Source organism: Leucoraja erinacea, chromosome 23, assembly GCF_028641065.1.
Source record: "Leucoraja erinacea ecotype New England chromosome 23, Leri_hhj_1, whole genome shotgun sequence".
Taxonomy (NCBI): domain Eukaryota; kingdom Metazoa; phylum Chordata; class Chondrichthyes; order Rajiformes; family Rajidae; genus Leucoraja; species Leucoraja erinaceus.
Genome location: NC_073399.1, coordinates 3,459,704 through 3,477,483, shown reverse-complemented (window position 1 = coordinate 3,477,483; position 17,780 = coordinate 3,459,704). Strand labels below are relative to the sequence as shown.

Below are 17,780 nucleotides of genomic sequence, written 5' to 3'. Positions count from 1 at the left end.
AACAGCTTCAGGTTCCTGGGTGTGCACATGTCTGATCAATTGTGTTCCTAGCACATTGATGCAATCACAACAAAAGTTCTTCAATGCCTGTATTTCCTCAGGTTTGGGGATATTTGGTATATCACCAAATAATCTCTTGAATTTCTACAGATGTACGATGAAGAAAATACTGACTGCATCACAGCCTTGTTAATATATATTTGTTGTATCATTGATTAATGTGCCTGCAAAAGCTGCAGCAAGGAAGAATTCAATTGTTCCATTCCTGGTTGCGTATGACAGTTAAATGCTCTTGACTCTTGAAGGGAAGTGAGGTATAACATGCTGCCTGATAAAAAGCCCCTGTCCATGTTTGAAAACCTGTGATCCATCCTCTGTGTGTGCTGTATGTCTGCAGTTTTGAAATTCATCAAGGCTTTTGTGTATCCATTGAAATCGCATGATTTCACAGCCAAAGAAAACTTGACAAACACAAAACAAGTATTCTTGTCATACTGGTGTGCTCGAATCAACATGTTAACTTCTTGTTAACTCTCTGCCACAGAGGGTAGTTGAGGCCAGTTCATTGGCTATATTTAAGAGGGAGTTAGATGTGGCCCTTCTGGCTAAGGGGATCAGGAGGTATGGAGAGAAGGCAGGTACGGGATACTGAGTTGGATGATCAGCCATGATCATATTGAATGGCGGTGCAGGCTCGAAGGGCCGAATGGCCTACTCCTGCACCTAATTTCTATGTTTCTATGTTGTTAGCATGACTCCAAAATATAACAGAAGTTAAAATCTTAGGTCAGAAATGCTTCATGAGAATACAAGCACGTTTTGAGTTGCAGAGAGGACGTGAAGGGATGGATAAAGCAGGAGTACTGTTGATAGGCTGGGATTGGGGTTGCTGTCATTTAGTTCATAAGAGATTGTCATTTAGTTCATAAGAGAATTTGTGAGAGAGTGATTATGAGCACATTCATGATCACTGCTATGCAACCATCAAAGATGCCTACGGCTCTATCTCCTACCTATATTGCTTGGTTATGGTGAGGCAAATATGTTCTTGTTGCAACATGTACTGATAACCAAAAAATGGAAAATTAAGACGATAAGCCAGAGAGAATGTCGGGGAAAGCTCTTCCTCGAAACGGTGGACAATTAATAACTTTCAAGGAGGAATTGAAGATGTACTTTAAAATGAGAGGGGGGTGGGGGGAGGGAGAGATGTAGATCTGTGAAGAAAGAGTAGCAATTGTGAAAATCTGTGAAGAAAGAGTGTGGCACAGTGGCGCCATGGTAAAGCTGCTGCCTTGCATCACCGGAGACCAGGATTTGATCCTGACTATGGGTGCTTGACTGTACGGTGTTTGTTCACTCCCCATGACCCGTGCGGATTTTCTCCAGGATCTCCGGTTTCATCCCACACTCCAAAGACGTAGAGGTTTGTAGGCTAATTGGCTTGGTATAATTGTAAATTGTTCCTTGCATTGTGTAAGTGTGTGGAGATCACTGGTTGGTGCAGACTCGGTGGGCTTAAAGGCCTATGCTCTGTATCTCCAAAACTAAAACTAAAGAATAATTGTGCTGCTGTTTTCAAAGACCTGGCACAAGCACAATAAACATAATAGCTGCTGCCTTGCTCTAAGCTTTTTGTAAACTTTTTTCAATATTTTTATACTTGTACAATAAAATTAAATATATTTCTGACAATGTAAACTGCAAACTGCAAACTGCAATATGGTGCTATTTGTATCGTTGAAATTGTGCTTTTTCCCCCTCCACTACTCTGAAGAATACATTTCCACACATCAAGTGAGTGTGGAAATCAATGAGCCAAAGGAACATTATTTCTAGTTTTGGCAAGCAGCACATCCCGTATCTCAAATCATTTATTGTTTCTGTGTTTTTCTGCTTTTGCTTTTGTCCCTGACACATTTAATGTAAAGGAGTTTGGGGAGAAAAGACTTGATAAATGAGTGCACATACTTGATCATTGATGCAAATGCAGATTTTTGAATGGTCTTTTACAATAACTTTTTATAAACTAGACAATTTAAATTAGCATGTATTAAGCAGCATGAAATCTAATTACAAATCTAACGTCTTGGAAACTTGACAGTTTAAATCAAAGAATCATTTGAGATGTTATCATATTGTTGGTGGGTGGGATAGAGAATGAACCTTTGGAAAAATAGTACATGCTGAAGTTACACATGTGGCTTTAGTCCATAGAGGCTACCGAAGTGGGATTTGTGCAGCTAAAGCTTGGTTTATTTTGATTACATTGCCTGCATGCAGATTACAGCGTTAATGTCTGTGAATCCGTAATGGTGATTACTTTTCTTAATGGAATTTTTACTTTTGTGTATGCAGCGAGTTAGGCGAAGAATTCTTCGTCTCTTCCTCCCCCCCCCTCATTCCAAGTATGCCATAGACATTGCCAGTGAAAGAAAAGGTAAGAAAGAAGCTGTATTTCCCTGGTTTGGGCTTTGTCTTCAGAGTCTGGAAAGACGTGAATTCCAAAGGCATTACATGAGCAGCTTTAATGAATTAATGTCTAGCTTTTGAACAACAGATGTGACGTGTAGCTTTATCAGCAGCTTCCTATTGATTGCTTTCAACATTTCTGTTCTTTCAAAAAGCAAGAGTAGCTTCTTCAGACAAAAACTGTTGGCAAAAAAAGCAATATTGTTGGGCTTGGAGGAGAATGATAATCATAAAATTACTTTTTTGTAACCCCACCACCAAAATTGTATGCCGTCTGTACGGAAAATATTTTTATTGCTTGGCGATCTTTGTGATAGACTCCGTCTCTGCTAAATTATTCTGAGGAATCCCTTCTTGAAATATTCCAGAGTAGTTTTCTTTACTTTGTACATTATTCATTTCCTATTTTTAGCACAGTTGTTTCAGAAACCACCTTAAAGTTCTCTGTGACTAATATTACCAATATTACCTGGAAGCATGGAAAGATTGTTTGCACCTTTTTTTGTCAAGGTTGCATTTATCTTAAGCCTTTGATTATTTGACTATTTTTTAATCATTCAAACTTATGTTTCATAAGTTTCACAAGAAAAGAGAAATATTCTATTCCGTTGACATAGGTCTGAACATTTGGGTTGGATATTTGTGACTGTTGTTAAATTGTAGTTCACTCATCCAATGGTATTTTAAACATTTTGAAGTTAATTTCTTTTATGATCCCTGTCCTGCACTCCACTTTGCATCAGGAAGGAGGATGCAGTTTGATTATTTATGTTTTCTAAATGACAATCTTGTGTTGCAAGATCAGAGCCAGGTTGTAGCGGCCTTCCTGCAGGAAAAGTCAACAACAATGCAACGAGTTGAATGCTCCGCCAAATTTTCATAGAAACTATCGAGACAATACAAAAAAGGGTAAAATTGCAAGTTTTAAAGTTTTTTTTATTTGAAAAAGATTTAGAAATTTCCTAACAATATGATCCGATAATGGTTTGTGCAATGTACATGGGAAAGATTTGCCTCGAGGCTGCATGCTTAGCCTCCTACTCTGCTCTTTTCATACCCACGACTGTGGCGAAGCACCAATCTAATCATTAAATTAGCCAACAACACTACTGCGGTGATGAGTGTTGAGGAATGGAAAACCATTCGATAGACGTGGAGTTAGTGTCTTCCCAATATTTATCCCTCCATCACCACCTAAAACAAATGATCTGTACATTTATTTCATTGCTCTGTCGAAACATCTGGCTGTGTCTTTTTACTTTATACTTGAAAACACATCAGCAGCAAAGCACCTTGTGACACCTTGACTTCCCGAAATCATGTAGCGCATATACAGATGTACATATATGTTAATATGTAAACCTTTTGCCTTTTCTTAGTCTAGATAATTTCTAGAATATTATGTGTTTGCATATTATACATTGATATACAGGAATACAGTAAATTAAAGTTATTTGACTTTTTTTAATCAGTTGTGCAAGACTGTGGATGTATTTTGACCTGTTCTATTCAGTAGTCAATCATAAATATTTGCTTGTTAGGAGAGCTATAATTACTTGCCATATTTGCTATAAAAATTCCAGTAAGTTTTAATTAGTAATACAAGTTACTGAATAGTCATTATGTGAGGCCAAAAGCATGCTAGATATGTTTTTGTAATCAGTTTGGGGCTCTTTGCAAAGAACACTCACTCCACTACCAGAAATTCATAATGCACCGTAAAATTTGTTTAGGAAGGAACTGCAGATGCTAGTTTAAATTGAAGGTAGACACAAAAAGCTGGAGTAACTCAGCGGGACAGGCAGCATCTCTGAAGAGAAGGAATGGGTGACGTTTCGGGTCGAGACCCTTTTGACTAAAATTTGTTGTTTGTGGAATGTAGCATCTTTTAATTTGGCAAAATTGATTCACAGGATCAGTAGCAAATAAATTTGACACTTGAACATCCTGTCCCAAAGTAGGTTTTAAGGAAATTCAACAGTGATGCATGAATGATACACTGAGAGTTGGGATATTGTATTGTATTGTCTGGATGAGAATTACAATATATAAAATGAGAAAGACCGGACAGCTATCTGTTGCAATACTTGGAAATACCAAATATATGAATGAGGGCATAACAGCAGAGGAGACAAAACTAAAGCGGCTTGTTTCATTACCAACGGCCGTAATCAATTTTAAACATCTGCCGGGGAGACAAATGATCATTGGTTAGGACGTAGAGTTTGTGACAAGAACCCCAAAGATAACTTTTGTCTTCTGAATATCTATTTGGCGATAATTTCTCTCGTCTAGGACTAAAGGGCCTGTCCCACTTAGGCTATTTTTTAGGTGACTAGGCTGTTGCCACATGGTTGCCAGGGTGTTGCCTATATGATCGTGAGTAGTCTCCTCAGTCACCCAAAGAGTTGTAGCCTCTTTCTGGTTGCCGCTGGATTTTCAACATGTTCAAAAAATGTTGCCGACAGTGGGTTGACGCCAATGAGCGTAGCTTGACCTCTCCTGACGTAGGTGCTGTCGTAGGTTGTCGCCAGGTGATGTAGGTTTTCGCTGGTGCTGACTTTGGTGAATTCCATTGGCGACTACCTACGTCAACCAGCGACAGGTACCGGCGACTGAATTGTCTACGGTTGTTTTCAATTGTCGCCGACAGGGTCGTAGCTAGTTGTGAGTTGACTTTGGTTGTTGTAGGTTGTCTCCTGTGTGGTCGTAGGTGTGGACGTCCTTGTGTGTCACCGATTGTCAATAGTTTGACGCCAACTAAGTGGTAGGTTGTTGTAATTTGTCATAGACATTGTCGTCGGGGAAGCCCTTCTGGCATTGCTTAAGCCTAACTACCTTATTTTACAACTTGTTATTTTTTCATTTGAACTCTTGTCTCTGCCTTGTGACGCCGTACATTATTATAAAGGTATGGACATTAAACCAACATTTTCAATTGACTAAAGTGTCAGTGTTCTGACTCGTTACATCCTGCAGCATAGATGTATGAGGAAATTAATAAGAACAGTGTTTGGAATGTGAGCCCATTCAGTTCCGGGAATTGGTCCTAACGTGTTCAGTGCCAAAATATTTCTGACCACAAATGTGGTGAATAAAGGTCATGCATTCAAATATTGCAGATTATAATTTTTCAAATCTTTTTATAGAAATTTGAAAAATGGTTTATAAATTGTACATTATTTTCAACCAAGCAGCACACATTTAGAATCCTTCACTTGAACAGTTGGTTATGACGACACAGTTCTAACTCTACTATTTTTAATTTATTAAAAATTCTGCATTAAAGATTTCATTCGGCTTTGGTAGCATGGTCAGATTAAAAAGTGAAATGATTACAATTTTTTACATGGCTGAACTATCATGCCTTGTACATGCCCAAAAGACACGCCAGCTTTTGAACCAGTGAGACAGGCAACAGTAAGGGGGAAATTAGAGATATTTTGCTGGGAAGAACAGGAATTTGTACTTTGGCAAATTACTTAAGGGCAGATGTAGGAGGTAGGGCTTTAAACTTACTGTATTATGAGTATTTGTGGAGAGCTGGGGTGATCAAATAAGGGAAATGTTGCACTTTAAACAGAAAAGGCACCATTGAACACAGAAGTGGTTTGGATAGTGATCAAAATGTGACAGGATGTGGTACTGACTTTTACCAATAACAGGGCATTGGTGCATATTGTAGACTGAAATTAGACTCAAAGATTTGTTGGTAAGAGATATTCACACATTTAAATGAGATATAATATCATCTATTAAGAAATCAGTTCAAAGGAAAAATGATCCAATTAAGTTGTTAGGATGTCACAAAATTAAACAAAGCGACTTAATGTTGAAAAGAGTAGTAAGTTTGAAGATAGACACAATGCTGGAATAACTCAATGGGACAGTAAGTTTGAAGCTTGTGGTTTTATGAGAAGCCAACAAAAGGTGACAGAATTGATGAGGTCAAAGTGAAAGAGTAGCCTCGCTATAAATATTTTTTAAATGAGAACTCCGAGATGTGTGTATTAGCAAAATGGGGCGGGGGAATTTTTGCGTCCTTTTCGGGCACATCCAATTTCCCTCGTACGCTAAGGGTGAAAACTCTTATCTCCTTTCCTTTTTGGTTCTTTCCTTGTTTCTAAATTTCAAATTGCTGAATTGATATCTAGAAGAAGCCAAACAGAATTTTCCTACTATTAAATATGATTTGAAACTTTTGTAGTATTTTTTTTCAAGTGTGTTTTGAGCCCCTCTTAGTTCGTTGTTCTAAACTTGCTTTAAATCAAGTTCGTAGTCATTTATCATCTTTATGTGCTTAATGTATGAAATACTTTGCAATGTTCTGTTGAAGATGCTCACTAAAGATTTTATGAAATACTTGAGGGCATGACAGACTCTTTTGCTAACAATACAAAATGTCCAATTTGGAACACTTTGATCATACTTTAAAACAATTTGATCAAATGTGGATGAATTTTAAATTTGCAATATGAGGCTCAGGTGCATGTAAGCTGACTTTTGTTTGGTATTTTGGTGTACACTTTAAAATCTAAGTCTGGTCAAGAGGATCATTTCGAAAATGCTTTCATTCTTCCCATGATCTATTTTTAGAAACATAGAAACAGAAATTAGGTGCAGGAGTAGGCCATTCGGCCCTTCGGGCCTGCACCGCCATTCAATATGATCATGGCTGATCATCCAACTCAGTATCCCGTACCTGCCTTCTCTCCATATCCTCTGATCCCCTTAGCCACAAGGGCCACATCTAACTCCCTCTTAAATATAGCCAATGAACTGGCCTCAACTACCCTCTGTGGCAGAGAGTTCCAGAGATTCTCCACTCTCTGTGTGAAAAAAATTCTTCTCGTCTCTGTTTTAAAGGATTTCCCCCTTATCCTTAAGCTGTGACCCCTTGTCCTGGACTTCCCCAACATCGGGAAGTTTGCTCAAGGAAAAGGCAGGGGGCCTTCAACAGGATGGAGATGTAAAGAGATTGTCCATCCATGTTAAAGATGATTCGTTGGGGCCAGGGAACAAACTTTCAGGGCTTCTAATATATCAACATGTTGAAATAATTGTCAGTTAGGCACTTGGACTGCTGCAGTTATGTTTGTTTATAAATGTTCATCTGGGTAATGCATTTATCTCTTTTTTTGCAAAACCAGTTTTATTTTTAAAGACTGCAAGCATTGCGAAAATGTGATGGTTGCATTCTGCTAAATATTTTGGTTGACAGATGGAGATTGTTTCAGGGATGAATTGTATAAACAGCACTGCAGAGTTGGTGCTTTGTGGAGATGAAACGCAACCAAGAAAAACAGCACCTGCTGATCTGCGCAAGGGACAAGGTAGCTAGTAACAAATGGGTGTGATACTTGAAGTTGTTTACGCAACAGTCCCTATGTTGTGCGCAGTCCTGCCATGGAGTTCTTAGTGAGACTGTTTATCCCTGATATCATCTATAAATAGCCATTTGCTCTTTGAAATGAATTGCTGCTAATGTTTACAGTACTTGAAAAACAGCATGTGTGAAGTCCACCTGTTTACAGACATATAATCTGTCCATTTAAATTGTTGCATATTAAATTTTAATTTGGAAATTCAACAAGCATGAAATTATCTGCAGAAGACAAATCGACTTCAGTGGGTATAATTTTTTTTAATGTTAAAAGTAACTTTATAGACCAGTTTTTTAAATTAATTTTATTATTGGTGAACTTTTGTAGTCGGTGTTACTGTAACAAACTGACTTCTGATTAAAGTTTAAGGACATGCACAAAATAATGTGTTAGTCGAAGAGCGCTTTGCAGGTTATATTCCAGAAAAACCAGGCTTGCTTTCTTTTAAGTATTCGCATAACAAACTCTTTGTCGTACTTTTCAGCTGTTCCAAGTGGCAGACTTTTGCAAATACTCTGTCAAACATAGAAATCCAAGGTTTCTGGCCACTGTAAAGGATCAAGTCTGTCCATCATTGAATAGTATGTAGAATCAGAATTGCAAAATCGATGCTGGGAAAGAAGAGACTACCTCATTCCATACCACTACCCCCTTTTTTTTTTGTAGCTCTGCAAGTTTGTATTTAGAGACTTGCCTGGATCATTTTTGAACACTGGAAAATGAACCTGCCTCCTCTACTACTCTTGGAATGTATTCCAGACATTTGTGCTTTATTTTTATAAATGCTCCTCGTATTCTTTGCTCTTTTGCCACTCCGTTTCTTTTCCTGTTCATTAATCTCACCACCAATGGAACAGTTTCTCCCTGTCCATCCCTTTCACGATTTTTAACATCTCTACTTGAAGAGAGTAAAGTGTGGTGATTGTCATATATCCCACAACAGCACACACAGCAGCAGCACAACAGGCCCCTTTCAACCTTCTCAGTTCCATGGCGAACACCCCAGCAACACCAGCCTGGCCACGTAACTAAAACCAGTTTCTCAGCCTGTGTTAACAATTTAAATGTACATTTACCCTGGATCTCTCTATTCTTGTATCCTGAGAACTGTACCTTCTAGTTTACTTTGGCTCTTTATCTTAATACAACGCCCAACAGCCAGGACCAATCTTGCTGGGTTTCTCCAGAATCATGCCGGGGAATTGATATTTGGATGCCTACGTTCTGAGACGCCATTAATTTTGATGGTGGTCGGGCAAAGAGTTAGAAGCTAAGCTTAATTATTTTGCTTCAAGGTTTTAATTATGTGTTTTCTTAACTACTTTCAATTTCTAAATTTTTATTTCAGTTTTAATTTTGTATCTCATGGAAACTGAAAACTTTTAATATAAATCTATCAACGCCTGTCCAGATGGATGATAAGTGGATGGGGCCTCTGGACAGCCATGTTGGATGCCAGCAAGATAGCCCCTATCACATGCCTTGGTCAGTTTGGGCTTGGTGAACCACCAGGGATGATTCTGGGTGGCATTAGGCCACAGTTCACTCCAGGTCTACATGGTATGTGTGTGTGTATGTACAGCACATGTGAATGCAGACAACTGTATATAAGCATAGAATCCATCACATGTGAAATGGCTAATATTACCTCTCATTAGGGAAATTCCAAAATGAGTGTGTTCATTAATATTTAAGAGTACCTTAAGGCCAAGAAATAACATGCCTATTGAAAACTGCCCTTGTATTTTCCAGATGTACCTTCAGGTTTCCCAGCACAAATATCAAGATCTCATTTACCGCACTGTGCAGTGAAAGAAAAGAAAAACAGGAGGCCCCAGAATCCCCAGTGAGGCCAGTGCAACCACAAATCTCCCCCTTGAAGATAAACATTCCAGACAACATAGCTCATCTGATCAGTCCCCTGCCTTCTCCCACTGGAACAATCAGGTAAGATACTGGATAGTGGCATTCTGGCATATGCATTAGTTTATTCAATTGACAATTGAAGTCAAAATGACTGCAGGAGAACTGACTAAAATTTACATTATAAAGATGGATTTTGAACTGTTGCAGATGAAAGGAGAAAAGTAACACAATTCAGTTAGATTGTTATTGTGTACACCAGTTTGCAATGAAATTCCTTTCTCACTTGAAGCTCAGTGTAAACAATATACATAGTAATAATATGGCGACGAGTTCAAACAGCAGAATGGTGCAGGATTACACAGCATTTGGATAGCAGTAAAAAGATTAGTCCAAGTCAGCATGGATTTATGAAAGGAAAATCATGCTTGACTAATCTTCTGGAATTTTTTGAGGATGTGACAAGTAAAATGGATGAAGGGGAGCCAGTGGATGTAGTGTATCTAGACTTTCAGAAAGCCTTTGATAAGGTCCTGCACGGGAGACTGGTGACTAAAATTAGAGCACATGGTATTGGGGGTAGGGTGTTGACGTGGATAGAAAATTGGTTGGCAGACAGGAAGCAAAGAGTAGGAGTGAACTGGGCCTTTTCAGAATGGCAGGCAGTGACGAGTGTATATATATACATATATGTATACATATATGCAAGGCTCGGTGTGTGTATAATGATTTGGAAGAGGGAATTAGGAGCAACACTAGCAAGTTTGCGGATGACACAAAGCTGGGTGGCAGTGTCATCCGCAAACTTGCTAGTGTTCTTATTGTCAAGCTAATCCAGAGCTGAATGTAGTGCAAGAGAGGTGGGGTAACCCTCCTCTAAACAATTTGCATATGGTTGAGAATGCAGAATAATAATAGGTAATCACAATCCGAGTGCTTCCAGTTTCTTGTGTAAGCACTCAGATTCTGGACTCGTAGACTGACTATGAATATATCTACTGATCAAGCTGCTCTTTTTACAATAGACAATAGGTGCAGGAGTAGCCATTCGGCCATTCGAGCCAGCACCGCCACTCATTGTGATCATGGCTGGTCATCCCCAATCAGTACCCCGTTCCTGCCTTCTCCCCATATCCCCTGACTCTGCTATCTTTAAGACCCCTATCAAGCTCTCTCTTGAAAGCATGCAGAGAACCTGCCTCCACCGCCCTCTGAGACAGAGAATTCCACAGACTCATCACCTTCTGTGAGAAAAAGTGTTTCCTTGTCTCCGTTCCAAAATGGCTTGCTCCTTATTCTTAAACTGTGGCCCCTCGTTCTGGACTCCCCCAACATCGGGATCATGTTTCCTGCCTCTAGTGTGTCCAAGCCCTTAACAATCTTATATGTTTCAATGTATATTTTTTTGTATATTTCCTTGTTTTTGTATAAACTATAATTCCCAGTCACCTACGTTGTCCACCATATTCAAAACCATATATTTTTATCTCTCCGTTTTCAGTTTGCATGTGATGCAGTATGCATCTATCCTACTTTTTCTCAACTCTTAACTTGTATTCCACTAAATCCAACACAACTTGCATGATTCACCCTATTTACTACTCCATTCTTGAACTAGCCACTGGCTTTTGCATCTGCCTTGTTTGTTGGCAAGCACTCTTTTCAGTGCTGAAGTAACTCAGCGGGTCAGGCAACATCTCTGGAGAAAAAGGACAGATGACGTTTCAGGTCAGGATCCTTCTTCAGTCTGAGTTGCTCCAGCACTTTGTCTACCTTTGGTACAAACCAGCACCTGCAGTTATTTGTTTCTACTCTATCTTCCTCCTCGTCACTCTAATCTCTTAATGTCTCTTAAGGTCCCTCTAATGGGCCATTCACAGATTATCCATATATCATACTCTTAAATTAATGATCTGCAGCTGATAAGATCCCAAGTTAAGGCCTGGAATTTAAATTATCCTTGTATTGGAACTGTTTGCCAGTCTACAGGTTTCAATATCTGCCACACTGTGGAATTAGCTAATCCTTATTTTTCTTATAATCCTGGTTTGTTGCCTTTCTGCTGCAATGTTTGAACTGTTTTGTTTTGTGTTCAGCGCTGCAAACTCCTGTCCTTCCAGCCCAAGAGGTGCAGGTTCCTCAGGCTATCGAATAAGTCGTGGACTTCATTCTGACCTGCAGCTAATGTCTGACCACGTACAAAATAATTCGGAGAATGACAAGGAAACATCAGATGGAGATAGTCCAAAGGTTAGTTTAAAACCATATGCAGATGACTGGCTGAGTGCTGCACTAAATTGTCAGATCTAGTTCCTGGAGTACGGTAGCAATCTTGTAAGTTTGAGCCATGCCTGACTGCTGTTAATGAATTATTATAGCAGCAAGCTGTAGCATACACAAGGTGTATCTGCCTATGACGTGATCTTTGATTACAAATTACTGACTCCTGACAAAGAGAGAACTTAACATAAGTGGTCACTTTTATGCCCCTGGCACATTCTGAAGCCCCACTGAGGTAATTCTGACATATATTTGCATATTGAGCCAAATTGTTGTACAGCATTAGTGTATTTCAAATTGGTTTTACCAGTACAAACTCAAATTATTTGGCTACCTCATCTACTCTACAAACCCAAATTTTTGTTACATTTAGACATATTATTTTTAGCAATGAAGCAGCAGTGACAGATCGTCTTAGAGAACCAGGGGTCCAGGTCTGATTCTGGCATCTTTTTAGTTTAGTTTAGAGATGCAGCACGGAAACAGGCCCTATCGGCACACTGGGTCCATGCCAACCAGCAATCTCCACATATTAACACTATCCTACACCCACTAAGAACCATATTTGCATTTACTAAGCCAATTAACCTACATACCTGTACATCTTTGGAGTGTGGGAGGAGACCGAAGATCTCGGAGAAAACCCATGGGTAGAACATACAAACTCCGTACAGACAGCACCCGTAGTCATTATCGAACCCTGGTCACCAGAGCTGCATGCGCTCTAAGGCAGCGACTTTGCCGCTGCGCCACAATGTCTGTTTTGTGGGCTGTGATCATTTTACTTGTAACTACATAGGTTTTAGCTGGATCATCCCACTTCCCAAAGACAAATTGGTTTGTTTAATTGGCTACTGTAAATGAGTGTAAGTGTCAATCTGCAAAGTTGATAGGTACCTGAAGGGGAATAGATTGGAGGGATACAGGCAAAATAGAAAAGGGGAATCAACTGAATTGTTAAACTGGTAACCAATATATCAAATGTTCTTAATTTAACATTTCAGATGAAAATGACCAGAGACCTATTAAGCAATTTGAAAACAGCTAATTTGATTTTCAAAAAGGGTAGATTCATTTTCAATCCACTGTGGTGAATTTGGTGTTTACTTGGAGCATTGCCGGGGTCTCTAATAAAGACTAGGTCCAGGGTCAAGGTCTGTCTGCCCTGGCTGAGCAGCGTGTCATGAAAATTGTCTTGCACCAGTGTCATTATTTAAATAAACCTTCTATTTCTTCTGAAGAAAGTCAAAGCTAGATCCGTAACTCTTTTGCAGCATGTGTTAAGTGATACCAAGTTAATTAAAATCTGAACATATAGATTAAAGGTGGTTTTCAATATAACAGAAGACACAAAGTGTTGGGTGTAACTCATTGGGTCATGTAGCGTTTTGGGAGAACATGGATAGGCAACGTTTTGGGCCGGGACCCTTCCTCATACTACATTACACTAACAGAATTTGTTCATTCAAACAGAAGTGTTTTGTGATGTGTGAAAACATTTGGTTTTGAGCAAAATTCAGTGACAGATTTTTTTTCCTTAATAACTCAAAGTTCTCAAGTCTTTGAGAAGTAACAATGTTCTTTGATAACAGGATGATGCAAAACCACCTTACTCCTATGCACAATTAATAGTTCAAGCCATCACAACAGCACCAGATAAGCAGCTTACATTAAGTGGAATCTACACACACATCACAAAGAATTATCCATATTACAGGACAGCAGACAAAGGCTGGCAGGTAAATATCACAATTTGCAGCAACAAAACATTGCATGGACTTGCTAATGGAAAGTCATGTCTGATTAATGTAATTGAATATTTAGAGGTGGTAATGGGGAGGGTTAATGGGGTAATATTTTTCACATCCCCTACCTAGGTTTTGGCATGACTTTGACAAAATCCCACATAGCAGGGTGATGTGGGGGGGAGGGAAGAGAGAACATAGAATCCAAGGAAAAATGATAAAGGGGACCACTGATCATCATCTATTTAGAAAGTAATTGAAGGGCCATGGAATTGGGGCGATGGTATTGGGTTTGGTGGCACTTTTTTCAACTAGCATAACATGATGGGCCAAGTTGGCTCCTGTGTCTTAAGTGGTTCATGATTCTATGAACTTTACTGGCAACATTTTCTTTTGGTATTTTAGTCTTAATGCAGCTCAGTAGCATCAAGGCTGTTTTATTTGGAGAACCTCAACCTTTCTCTCATTTCCTACAGAATTCCATCCGACACAATCTTTCACTTAACCGCTACTTCATTAAGGTACCACGTTCCCAAGAGGAGCCAGGAAAAGGCTCATTCTGGAGGATAGACCCTGCTTCTGAAAGCAAACTAACAGAGCAGGCTTTCAGGAAAAGAAGGCCTAGGGGTGTGTGCTTCAGAACTCCCTTGGGACCCCTTTCCTCCAGGTGTGTAAATGGCATGGAATTAGTTATGCAATATTTGTCTTAGTTACTTATGCCAGGGGTATGTTTCTGGATTTGAGGTTTTCTACTAAAGGGATAATTATAACAGCATTTGTCTTAAAAAAATTACATTTAGCTGGCTATTGTAAATGTATCCATTTACCTACATGTGTTAATTATATTAGTCTTATTCTTTTTGACCAGTGGGTCAAATGCTTATGCCTGGAATTGAGTGCATTAACTGTATGGAAAAGTTGGACAAACTTGAATTGTTTTGTCTGGACCGTTGAGGTTGAGTGGAGACCTGATAGAAGTATATAAAAATTTATGTGAAACATATTTGGGATAGACAATCAGAAGATAGACACAAAATGCTGGAGTAACTCAGTCTGAAGAAGGGACTCGACCCGAAATGTCTCTCATTCCTTCTCTCCAGAGATGCTGCCTGTCCCACTGAGTCACTCCAGCATTTTGTGTCTACCTTCGATTTAAACCAGCATCTGCAGTTCTTTCCCAGACAATCAGAACATTGTTAGCAGGGTGGAAAAGACCAGGAGTCAAGGACATAGCTTTGATTAAAGGGGAAAATTTAAAGGAGATGGTTGTTGCAAGTATTTTACACAGAGGGTTGTGTGTGCCTGCAAAATGCTGCAGGGGTGGTGATGGAGGCAGATATACAACGGTGACGTTTAAGAGGTTTTTAAATGGGTACATGGAGATGCAGGAAATGGAGGGATATGGATCACGTGCAAACAGGCATAATGTTGGGCACAGACGTTGTGGGCTGAAGGGCCTGTTTCTGTGCTGTACTGTTCAATGTTCTATGATGTGTAGAATGCACTTTTTTTTTAATATTCCACAAAATACTGTACGTGATTCCAAATTGACATAGTCCATACTTGTGTGAGGTTATTGACAACATCTGAAAAATTTAAATCTGAATGAATTCTTCATTCTTTTTTAAATATATAACATAAACATATACACAATCACACACTTTGGCAAATGTAACTGGAGGACTGATCTTTCAGAAAAAGATGGTTATAAAATTCTCATACTATGCACTGTTATAACATGTTGCCAACAAATGTATTTTAAATGATTTGAATTATTACTTTTTAGTGAACTTCTGAACATTATTGTATGCATGCATGGTCATATTTTGCCTCTGTTATAATGAAAATTAGAACCATTTTTTAATGACTACCTCGCAATGAAAGGAAGGAAGAATCTAATTGATAGAGCCAATGATTCTCGGGTTGGACATTTTGCCAAGTCAGCATTTAGTGTTGTATAACTCTTCTTTCTAAATATAAAGTACTCTTAAATGGCAAGAAGGTGCATACATATATAATAAGGAAATTAACTAGAGTGCCACCTACTGGAATGCTGTGGAACCATGAGAAATATCTACACAGCAAATGACCATTTTAAAAACACTGGGGCCTAAAAAACAATTCTGTGCTGTCATGGTACCGTCTCTTGTGAAAATCTGAGTATATTTGTGTATATTGCAAATGTGTGACATAGTCAACACAACTTATCTGACCTTTTGACCAGAAAATGTTGAGAAAATTTGGAATTGTAAGGAGTGTATAAAGTGAAGGCTTATAATGTTGCCGAAAAAAGAACAGTAATCCTGAGCATAGGAAACGTATCAGAATTTAAAAGAGGAGATCTGAGATCTTCAAGAAAGTACAGTGTATGCATAGTACAATGAGAAATACAAAAATGGACTGTCAAAAACATTGTGTAAAAAGGAACTATTGGTGAATGTAATGTGGGTTTTATTGTCCTTCATTTGGCTTCAACAAATCTTTAACATGAATGTGCATCCAATTGCTGTACTAACTGAGAATGGAACCATGGGGGAAATAAATGGTATGTGCAGATTTGTTGTTGCAGGAGAGTGAACTTTTGAACTGGTAAAATGTGTTCATCTAAGTTTTTTTTTTTAAAATAGGGATGTCTTATTAAAGGATGAATATGTGAAGTGCTCTGGCCATAATCTTGTATGTCCCCCTCTGATGTTGAAGATGCTGCCAACTAACCCTGAAATAAATTAATTATACTGTTCACTGGGGTACCCATGGGTTTGATTAGTACTAGCTTTAAGGACAATAATGGGTTGTGTATCTATTATTAAACACTCGTATTGTGGCAGTGACAAGCTGCAGCTATTTTTGATAATTTCCTTTCTCAGCTAATTTGTTATTTGTTTACTCCGACATAGCTGAGATCCACAACTAGTCAGCTTCTTTGTTGTAGCGTTGCGTTCCAGGTCTTAAGTTGCCTGTCCCACTTTCATGACCTAATTCACAACCTTTTTTACTCATGGACATTTTTCATCATGCTAGAAAAATGCCCCGACCTACTTGATGCCACGAGTACCTACGACTAGCATCACGGCCTGCTACGACCTACCTACGACCTTGTGACGATCATGCTGGGAGTACGAGTCAAGGGCAAACTCGGCAGAGGTCGTGAAAGTGGGACAGGCCCTTAAATGTTTTGGTGTTTGAATAATATCAGGGTCTGATCTTCTCTGGGAAATCCAGGGAAACAACTATTGTCAGCAGCTGCATGATTTTTGTATATCCAACAGAAATAACATGAGCATATTGATGTGAGGAAGTTAACAATTCTGCAAAATGGTCAACAGTGTAGGAAAAGTTGCTTCTGGTTTTCTATCACCATCCACTTGCTCCCTCCTCCTGGATGACTTGTTTCCACTCGAATTCTGAGGTTACAGATAACTATTGTGGGCCCCAAGTATTGCAAGGCATGCTTGAGGGAGCGGGCAGGTAGGTAGTTTGAGAGGTGATGTGTTCCTTCTCTTTTTGTTGGCCCTCTATATACTTACAACAAATGTTCCCTAAGCCGTCCCAAATGTTGGACTTGATAGCTTCAACTATGCTCAAATGTTGGAACGGACTTTCTCGTTCCAGCAATCCCCGTACACTAACACTGTCCTACTCGCACTAGTGTCAATTTATAGTTATACCAAGCCAATTAGCCGACTAACCTGTACGTCTTTAGAGTTTGGGAGGAAATTGGAGATCCCAAAACAAAATCCACGCAGGTCACAGGGAAAACGTACAAACTTTGTACAGATACGCACCCTATAGTTGATAGGATCGAACCTAGGTCTCTGGCGCTGCACCACAGTGCCGCCCTGTGCAAAACAGATTATAAATTCTGATTTCCACCACCCTAGTTAACCTGTTTTTAATAAGATATTCCTCTTAAGTTAAGCCTCATTTCTTGTTTCACAGGAATTGTATATATGCAGTATGAAATTATTAAAAAGTTCAGATGATAAGGTTTTCATTTTTTCCAGGCCTTAACAAAAATCTGTTCGTAGTTATTCTC

General features: G+C 39.0%; 1 protein-coding gene across 1 annotated transcript in view; it reads left to right on the top strand.

Annotated features, from left to right (window-relative positions):
- The window catches only part of LOC129708113 (forkhead box protein K2-like), a 54,532-nt gene that overhangs the window by 23,288 nt on the left and 13,464 nt on the right, over nucleotides 1–17,780 (top strand). Inside the window, exons 2-5 of the mRNA XM_055653677.1 lie at nucleotides 9,609–9,803; nucleotides 11,816–11,969; nucleotides 13,592–13,738; nucleotides 14,221–14,411. Of these exons, the coding sequence (XP_055509652.1) occupies nucleotides 9,609–9,803; nucleotides 11,816–11,969; nucleotides 13,592–13,738; nucleotides 14,221–14,411 (687 nt within the window). The remainder of the gene's footprint in view (nucleotides 1–9,608; nucleotides 9,804–11,815; nucleotides 11,970–13,591; nucleotides 13,739–14,220; nucleotides 14,412–17,780) is intronic.